Below are 10,106 nucleotides of genomic sequence, written 5' to 3' on the forward strand. Positions count from 1 at the left end.
TTAATGGTACTTAGTACTCTGCTATAATCTAGGTATCTGCGCATAATAATTACCTAATTTGCATATTAACAAGTCATTGAAAATGACAGTCCCTGTTAAATTTTTGAAAGTTCTCTTTGTGCTCGTCATATTAAAGCGGAGGGGTTGTCGCGAGCATGTCCTTGAAACTTGAGTCCTAGGTGGCGTATATACCGGTAACAGATTGTTTATTCACATAAAATTCTAACATGTGTTCCGTCACAACCCCTCCAGTTTAAGACAGCAAAGAACAAGTCATTGAAAATGACACAGTCCCCGTTAAATTTTGGAAGTTCTCTTTCTCTCATATTAAAGCGGAGGGGTTGTCGCGCGCATGTCCTTGAAAGTTGAGTCCCAGGTGGCGAATACAGAAATTGTTTATTTACATCAAAACACGTGTTTTGTGTAGTAGTAATATGTTCAAAAAATAAAAATGGTCGTAATTCGGCCATCTTTGATCTGATTATGAAACAAACTGACATGTATGATGTATGTGCCAAATATGAATGAAAATGGTACATAAATTGTGGAAATATAGTAGTAAGGCCAAAAAGTCAGATGGCTGTCAATCGGCAATCCTTGACCAGATTTTGAAACAAATTGTCATGGATATGTATCCTAACCTGTATGATGTATGTGCCAAATTTGAATGAAAACTGACAAAGCACTTCCAAGATACCGCATATAAAAAACAAAACAAGATGCCTGCCAGTCGGCCATCTTTGATCCAATTGCGAAAGAAATCATCATGGACATGTATAATCTATGTACCAAGTTTGAATGAAAACTGACAAAGCATGTCCAAAATACAACAATTGTTTTTCAAAAAACAAGATGGCTGCCAGTCAGCCATTTTGAATTAAATCGCTAAACCACTGCATGTGCATATGTCCCACATAAGGTACTAGGCACATGCAAAGAATGAACGGAATCGGTCCAAAGGATTCTGAAATATGAGTCTGGACAAACTGACGCAAAGACAGACTGACACACGCACGGACGGACAGACTCACAGACGGTCGGAGGACATGTATCCTAGCATGTATAATCTATGTACCAAATTTGAATGAAAACTGACAAAGCATGTCCAAAATACAACATTTTCAAAAAACAAGATGGCTGCCAGTCGTCCGAATGTGGACTAATTAACCAATATCGTAAGAGCCACTTAACAGATGTTAATGACACTATTTACACAGGTATTTTGACACACCAGATAGTTGATACATGTCCATATTGTAAAATAGAGCAGACCTGATTATTTTTTGGTTGCAAAACCATGAATATTACAGAGCTCATTTAAATAATAGTCAGCTAAGTTTCAGCAATTCCACTGATATCTCCAGAACCACTCAACCTGTTTCTATGAAAAATGGCACACTATTTTTTTTGTTCCAAGTAAATTACTCAAAAAATATTAATCGGAAATATTTCTGGAGCACAACATATATTGAAACTGTTCTTGCAGTTAAAATCAAAATTACATACCGGTACATTATCATTGTTAAAAGGGACAACATAACAAGTACATTTATTTATTAACACACAACATCCCCCGAAGGGGATGAAAAGGGTTACAAATCAGATATTAGTAAAAGAAAAATAACTACATAAAAAGTAAGGGAACAAAAAGGCATTAAAAAAAAGATAAAAATTTGTATACAAGGAATGTATTACTGGCTTAGTTTATGTAGGTGCTGCTGTCTTGTATTAAAACAGTTTTTTAAATATTGCGCTAAAGGAATAGACATTTTCTCGTCACTTAGTAATGATATGAATTTATTTTCATTACTAAATTTGTCAAAATTTGGTATACGTTTATTAGCTACAATGTAAAGTACAGACATTCTGCTCTAACTTTTCCCACACACATATACCCAACCTTAAGTTTATTTGATTAATTTAAACAAACAAATCTGAAATCAAATTGCATAAAGTTATGGTACATCATAAGTATAAATATGATAATTCAGTCACTTGATAATGGCAACCCCTGAAAACAACCTGAATTTCACCAGTTGCGGGAAATGCCCTCCAAACACAGAGTGGATGATTGAATTGGTGATGTAATGAGACACATGGATGATAACTTGGCAGTGAAACTATCACTTGGCTTGGGTTGGTGGTGACCACAGACTACCAGCACTTTTGTTAGCAGCACGGGATGGAGCAAATCCCAACAACTTCTGTATATTCTGTAAACAAAAACATACAAAATCCTGTCACATGAAAGGCTGTGTGAAAAAAAAACTTTCATCCCTCTATTGTTCACACTGAGAGGTGCATCATGGGAGTACCACAGTGCATCATCATCACTTTATGCACATGTACAGAGTTGCATTTATTACATATTAAGGATGCTGTATAGGTTTTTGGTATTGATTTTCTAAAAGGATGTTTCCATATAAAATATTTACTGAACCATTTAAAGCTATATATTGATGGAAAGCTTATTTCCCACTGAATGTGAAATCGACAAGGTAGTGTGTTTATGGACGTGTATAGTCACATGATCTCTGTGTAAACACAGAAAGCCATTTTCGTAGTACATGTAGTAGTTTATCGATTTTCTATAAACTGAAGTATTGAACACTGCAGTATTGAAATCTATACATCAGAATTTAACCATTGCCACAGCTCAAAATTATTTGAAATAAACATTTGGAGATTGATTTCACATTTCAAACAGTTGTCTGATAAAGAAACATAAAAGAATATCGATGTGTTCACGACTTTTCTTGCTTTGTCTAATCTTTGAAACAACAAAACAAGGACACCCAATTATGACTTGAAGTTCACCATTTTCAACTCATTAGATATTTATATTTGTTTCTATATTATCCTGTTGTATCAAGAGTCCGTTAGTGACTGATGTACTCACTATTACCGGAGGTAAGGCAATCAATTTTTGAATTTTGTCTTTGATTATATTTTCAGTGGTGCAGTCTACATAAACTGAGGCTAATGAAACTTATGTTTTTGGTCAGCATGCACACCATTAAAAAAGTGTGTACCATTTTTTTCCCACTTATTCACAGGCTTGACAATTTGATTAAACTTGTATGCTGAGGTAATTTGTGTCCTGTTGAATATTATGGCAAAAAAAAAATGCCTCCAATTTGCCTAGAAACATTTTTTTTTTTGCAGGACCAAAAACCACTTCCTCATTGATACATGTAGCAGTCATAATAAATTGTACAAACACTTCATTGGGAATGGATACTGATGCTTTCAAAAACAAAATATGTTCGTCCAAAAATTGGCAATAATAGGTATGATAATTACCTGTCTAATAGACATGGTGCATAGAATATATAGAAATATAAACGAACAGTCTGTGTAGTCTTCACCCAGTATATTACGATGTGAAATACCTTGCAACCAAGATATGGGAACGAACGGCAACTTGGCTACGACTCGACCATCAAATCTAACAACCAAACACATGGTTAACAATATATTAATATATCTGATCACACACAATGTATACAAATCAAGAAAATAGTTTTGTTTTTTTGTACTGTAAAACAATTTAATTTCACTATAGTATTTTATTAATGTTTTGAGCTAATTCACTGGGTTTTAAGTTCACAAACTTGGCAGGGAATCAATAAGTTCTATTGTTATTTCACATGAATTTAATTCAGCGGATTTTACATATCAGCGAAAATAGCAAAATTAAAACCAGTGAATAATTACTGCATTTACATTATATCACCACGGTAATTGCTCTATTAGGTGCTCATACGTTTGTATAAATTACAGGTAATCCGTATTGTTATGGTCTAAATAAGTAATATACATGTACTGTGAAATACTTTATTTTTGCTTGCAACTAATTTTCGCTGAAGGAATGAATCAGTTAATATACTTCCTATATTTTACATTCAACTCGTCAAAAATCAGTGAAAATAAATTCCATACAAAACACATAAAAAGTCTTTTCAGCAAAAATTAATTCCAGCTGAAATAAAGAATTTTACAGTACATGTATTTCAATAATCTAGCATGAAATAAAAGCAATTTTTGTGCTTCTTCATGCACTTCAAATGGAGAAAACAAGGTATATGTACCACTCTTCATAATTTTCAGTCATAGGGATCACTTTAACTTAGTGGCAATCATTATTTTCAACCTTCCAGGTTTAATACATTTGGCTTTACATACGAAATGCAAGAAAAAAATCTGACTCTTACATTGAGTTTTTTCAGCGAAATCAATTCTAACTAAAATAAAGTATTTTACAGTACATGTATTTCAATAATCTAGCACGAAATAATTTTGTTGTGTTTCTTTATGCACTTCAAATGTGGGAAAGGCTTTGCAAAAATGCAGGGAAAAATGAGTTGTTTTTTCTGTCAACAACTTCGATTCGAGACTTACATTGAGTTGAACATTCCCATCAATGCCGTAAAACAAAACCCAATCGCAAACATTGATTTCATCTTTACCATAGACAAGTCACGATTGTTATTTTTCAATTTCTCTTCTTGTCGTTCTGGAATAAAACAGTGACAAAACTAAAAAGTTTAGAGAATGCAAGTTAAGTTTTAATTATGCATAGTGAACCCTGCGGCAAAACACCTCAACACACTAATTTTCATTGTTGTGTATGATAACTGCTACCTACAAAACCTTGCTAAATCTCAGTTGATGTAGAAGCCTACTCATAAATACCCAGAATATTGTCATTTTGTGGATAATGTCTATTTTGTCAGTACTATAAAGCTTTCACCATAGGCAGATATTTTATGCCATTTCTCAAATTTTAGGCTGGTGACATTGGATGAAAAAATCATATATTGTGAATGATGAGGTACCGTTTGTTATACTGAATTATTTAAAAAAAATCTGGATTCTAAAAAGTTTTCCTTTCTCATTGTGCTCTATGAAATTGTTCTAATAGCAATTTTTTAAAAATATTAGGACAAGTTTCTCACAATATGTCGCTGTAACACAGAAAAAAATGGTGCCATGATACAATATGATTGTTTTTCCATAAAATACGAATAAAAATTGTCATGCGATTTAACCAACTTTTTTCAAAAATTACGAGTAGTTTTCTACCTTATGAATATTTCGTACATTGTACTGTCCCTGCCCAAACTGACCCATTTAAATGAAAAAACTGATTCCTGTGTCTTGACTGAACTGGGTCAAAACTGACCTATCAAAACTGAACCCTGTTTAAAATGAACCCTGTCTAAACTGAATTGAATCCTGTCAAACTGAGCCATCTAAATTAAACCCTGAACCCTGTCTAAACTGAATTGACTCCTGTCAAACTGAGCCATCTAAATTAAACCCTGAACCCTGTCTAAACTGAATTGACTCCTGTCAAACTGAGCCATCTAAATTAAACCCTGAACCCTGTCTAAACTGAATTGAATCCTGTCAAACTGAGCCATCTAAATTAAACCCTGAACCCTGTCTAAACTGAATTGACTCCTGTCAAACTGAGCCATCTAAATTAAACCCTGAACCCTGTCTAAACTGAATTGACTCCTGTCAAACTGAGCCATCTAAATTAAACCCTGAACCCTGTCTAAACTGAATTGAATCCTGTCAAACTGAGCCATCTAAATTAAACCCTGAACCCTGTCTAAACTGAATTGACTCCTGTCAAACTGAGCCATCTAAATTAAACCCTGAACCCTGTCTAAACTGAATTGAATCCTGTCAAACTGAGCCATCTAAATTAAACCCTGAACCCTGTCTAAACTGAATTGACTCCTGTCAAACTGAGCCATCTAAATTAAACCCTGAACCCTGTCTAAACTGAATTGACTCCTGTCAAACTGAGCCATCTAAATTAAACCCTGAACCCTGTCTAAACTGAATTGAATCCTGTCAAACTGAGCCATCTAAAGTAAACCCTGAACCCTGTCTAAACTGAATTGACTCCTGTCAAACTGAGCCATCTAAAGTAAACCCTGAACCCTGTCTAAACTGAATTGAATCCTGTCAAACTGAGCCATCTAAATTAAACCCTGAACCCTGTCTAAACTGAATTGAATCCTGTCAAACTGAGCCATCTAAATTAAACCCTGAACCCTGTCTAAACTGAATTGACTCCTGTCAAACTGAGCCATCTAAATTAAACCCTGAACCCTGTCTAAACTGAATTGAATCCTGTCAAACTGAGCCATCTAAAGTAAACCCTGAACCCTGTCTAAACTGAATTGAATCCTGTCAAACTGAGCCATCTAAATTAAACCCTGAACCCTGTCTAAACTGAATTGAATCCTGTCAAACTGAGCCATCTAAATTAAACCCTGAACCCTGTCTAAACTGAATTGACTCCTGTCAAACTGAGCCATCTAAATTAAACCCTGAACCCTGTCTAAACTGAATTGACTCCTGTCAAACTGAGCCATCTAAATTAAACCCTGAACCATGTCTAAACTGAATTGACTCCTGTCAAACTGAGCCATCTAAATTAAACCCTGAACCATGTCTAAACTGAATTGAATCCTGTCAAACTGAGCCATCTAAATTAAACCCTGAACCCTGTCTAAACTGAATTGAATCCTGTCAAACTGAGCCATCTAAATTAAACCCTGAACCCTGTCTAAACTGACCTGTCAAAACAAACCTGTCTAAAATGAACAGTATCTCAACTGAATCATGTCTACACTTATTATTTCACAAACTGAATTGTGTCTTAACTAAACCATCTAAATTGACCTTTCTCAAACTCACCCAGTTTCTTCTTTTGAGTTTTATCTGTAGCTTCACCAGCATTTTCTTTGGCTTTTTCCACTGTGGAGAGAAAAGATATAATTATTGCAGAAAGGAGGCTGATTAAATTTCTGTTAGATTTTTGGCACCAGAAATTACCACAATTGCTTGACAATATGCTTGTTTGTATTGCCCAGCACACCTCATAATGCTACTGTATTGCAAAAAACAAAATGCTTTGTTTGTCTCAAACCTGTTACATGTAGATTCATTTTGTTTGGCCAGACATACGGTACTGAGTAATTGAAGATTTTCGACTATCAATGAGGGTCACGCTTTGACTTTATACCAGAATATCATCTCATATCTCCATTCAATAACTATCCATCATTTTAGTGTTACCGATACATCAAGAACCATCGGAAGCATACATGTACTCACATTTTTTACTCTGTTTTTCGACTTCTGATTTAAGTTTTTGATATTTCTCTGTTCTATAAACCAGCAGGAATGTAATACCTAGAAATGCAAACATTTACAACAGACTTATGTACAGATACGTACATTTCACAAACATTGGCAATAGGCAATTGTTTTACTACACAGACAAGCCCATCTGGACTTGTGGGACTGAAAATACACAAAAGTAAAAAAAATTACATTCAATATATTGGTATTCGATATACAAGGATATTTTTAGAAAATGAAATAAAAATGTTGGGTCATCGTACTCATTTCAGAAAAATTGATCAATAGAATACAGTGAAAATAGCATGTTTTAGGGCAGGAATATATCTCAATATTTTGCTCGAAGACAAATAGTTTGGTCATAACGAGGAAACATGTTTTCATTTATGGGATTCACTGCTTTGTATACATGGCATTTTATATGTGTTAATTTATCATTTTTTCTCAAACAACAGATGGACAGTGACCCAAAAAAGTCCAAAAATAGCATATTAGTTCTGCCATAGGAACCTATGGTAAAAGCATTATAATACAGTCAAAATGGCTATTATCCACTAAAATACAAGCCTAATTTTTAGCTCCGCTGTTGACTTTGTCGAGCGGAACTTATCATATGAGTGATTGTCCGTCGTCATCCGTCGTCGTCGTCCGTGTCAATGTTTTACTTTTTCGACTTCTTCTTGAAAACTACAAGCCTGAATGCTTTGATACTTGGTGTATATGTACCTTGGGTAGACCTCTCTTAGGTTTGTTCATTTCATGTTGATATCTTCAATTCTCTAATTTTGGTGAATATTTTTGTCATTTTTGGTAAAAAGTGATATTTTCGACTTCTTGTTAAAAACCGCAAGTGCAATTGCTTTGATATTACATATATAGGTACTACATGTGGACCTCTCTCAGATTTGTTCATTTTGTAATGATATCTTTAATTCTCTAATTTTGGTGAATATTTTTGTCATTTTTGGTAAAAAGTGATATTTTCGACTTCTTGTTAAAAACCGCAAGTCCAATTGCTTTGATACTACATATATAGGTACTACATGTGGACCTCTCTCAGATTTGTTTATTTCGTGATGATATCTTCAATTCTCTAATTTTGATGAATATTTTTGTAATTTTTGGTAAAAAGTGATATTTTCGACTTCTTGTTAAAAACCAAAAGTTCCATTGCTTTGATATTACATATATAGATACTACATGTAGACCTTTCTCAGATTTGTTCATTTTGTGATGATATCTTCAGTTCTCTAATTTTGGTGAATACATGTATTTTTGTCATTTTTGGTAAAAAGTGATATTTTCGACTTCTTGTTGAAAACTGTAAGTTCAATTGCTTTGATATTACATATATAGGTACTACATGTGGACCTCTCTCAGATTTGTTTGTTTTGTGATGATATCTTCAATTCTCTATTTATTTTGGTGAATATTTTTGTAATTTTTGGTAAAAAGTGATATTTTCGACTTCTTGTTAAAAACTGTAAGTTCGATTGCTTTGATACTATTCATATTGTTCATTTTCTAATGATGTCTTCAGTTCTTTAATTGAAATGTGCATTGCTAACAGCGGAGCTATCTCAGCCGATAGGCTGCTTGTTTCAAAAATTAAGCTGCTGACCCCTAACTTTTTCAAGTCATATCCTTATAATGTACAATTTATTGAAAAATGAATAAATTCTGGGTATTTGCATTTATGAGTAGGCTTCTACACATGTACCTTACAGCAAGTCTCAAAAGTATTGGGGCAACCAATTTGCAAACTCGCCAGCGAATTGGCTAACTGCTTTGGTTTTGACTAACCAGTTGGCTTTCGAATCTCGCTGGTGTCATCTTGCGGTCACGCCCACTTAAGGCGAATCTATGTAACAGTAGGGGACGATCTTCATACTTTAGGAGCTATTCAGTCTTACAGTTGGATTGTGATTTCGCTTTGAAATATACCAGGGAAAGTGTTCTATTCTCTTCGTGTCCACACAAAAACGACGAATGAGGTCGATTTTTCCAGCGGTTGGCTTAATGTTACCCCAACGAATCGTTTGAGTGTGAAAGTTTGTTATTTTCTCCCTGATTTGTAGGAAACTGTTTCTCAACTTATCTATTTAGTTTCAAGCAGTGTTCAAGATGGTTACCCTCATATAATAAATATCGGTGGATTAATCGTATTTATTATATCATCACTTGTACGCCAGCTGACTGTGACCAGTTTTGGACTCGAATCATTCAGGGGGATCCAGACATGTACCAGGCTGCGTAAAAACATTCTATGTCCCCTAATGCAATATAGACTCGCCAAGAGTGGACGCAATCACTAGTCGGTGCCAGCGAGATTCAAAATCCAATCGTTTAGTCAAAACCAAAGCAGTTAGCCAATTCGCTGGCGAGTTTGCAAATTGGCTGCCCAAATACTTCTGAGACTTGCTGTATTAAAGACAGATATTCGGTTCATTACTGTAATACTAAACTGTGGAATCAGTTGTAAATCACAAATTATGACTTATAAACTAAAACATTTGTTATTGCTGCGCACACAACAGTTTGTTTTACCGTAATCGAGCAAAAAGCAGCAAAACAACATACTGGCAATACTTTGTTCGCCCCCCCCCCACTTCATTCATTTCATCTCGAACCGCGATTTTTGCCCGTCCCGTATTAGCGATATCAACCTATTTTCCCCTTTCAACTAACCCTGAAGCCAAAAAATAGAATCACACGAAAAGTTAATGCTAATTTACCTTCAGCTAATAAAGCCGTACAAATGGAAATAAACACGATGAGAAGTGTATCTGCAAACATGGCTGTAAACGAAAACCGAGAAAAAAAAGAGGGTTGAAAGGTCACTGACATACACAATCAGGCCACGTAGGCTGCTTGGTTTTCATTATCAAAACAAACTTTGCGCGAATAAATGTGTTTGTAACCAATATCAAATAGTTTAA

At 34.7% G+C, this 10,106-nt stretch overlaps 1 protein-coding gene across 1 annotated transcript; it reads right to left on the bottom strand.

Annotated features, from left to right (window-relative positions):
* Nucleotides 1-1,814: 1,814 nt before the first annotated feature.
* LOC100378050 (calcium load-activated calcium channel-like) lies at nt 1,815-10,021 on the bottom strand. The gene is made up of 6 exons (XM_002730549.3): nt 9,903-10,021; nt 7,141-7,218; nt 6,721-6,780; nt 4,402-4,516; nt 3,304-3,448; nt 1,815-2,213 (listed from the first exon to the last, which is right to left on the bottom strand). Exons 1-6 carry the CDS (start codon nt 10,012-10,014, stop codon nt 2,124-2,126), a joined length of 600 nt encoding a protein of 199 aa, XP_002730595.2. The 5' UTR covers nt 10,015-10,021; the 3' UTR covers nt 1,815-2,123.
* Nucleotides 10,022-10,106: the final 85 nt, after the last annotated feature.

This window comes from Saccoglossus kowalevskii, chromosome 17 (genome assembly GCF_978046115.1).
Source record: "Saccoglossus kowalevskii chromosome 17, keSacKowa6.1, whole genome shotgun sequence".
NCBI classification, from domain to species: domain Eukaryota; kingdom Metazoa; phylum Hemichordata; class Enteropneusta; family Harrimaniidae; genus Saccoglossus; species Saccoglossus kowalevskii.

Bases quoted from the DNA above. Each gene is read 5' to 3' on its own strand.
- LOC100378050 (XM_002730549.3), bottom strand. From the start codon at position 10,014: ATGTCAGTGACCTTTCAACCCTCTTTTTTTTCTCGGTTTTCGTTTACA. The intron at 4,517-6,720 runs GTGAGTTTGAGA...GTTTTATTCCAG, and splicing joins AACTCAAAAGAAGAAACTGG to AACGACAAGAAGAGAAATTG. The intron at 2,214-3,303 runs GTAATTATCATA...TTTTGTTTACAG, and splicing joins GCACCATGTCTATTAGACAG to AATATACAGAAGTTGTTGGG.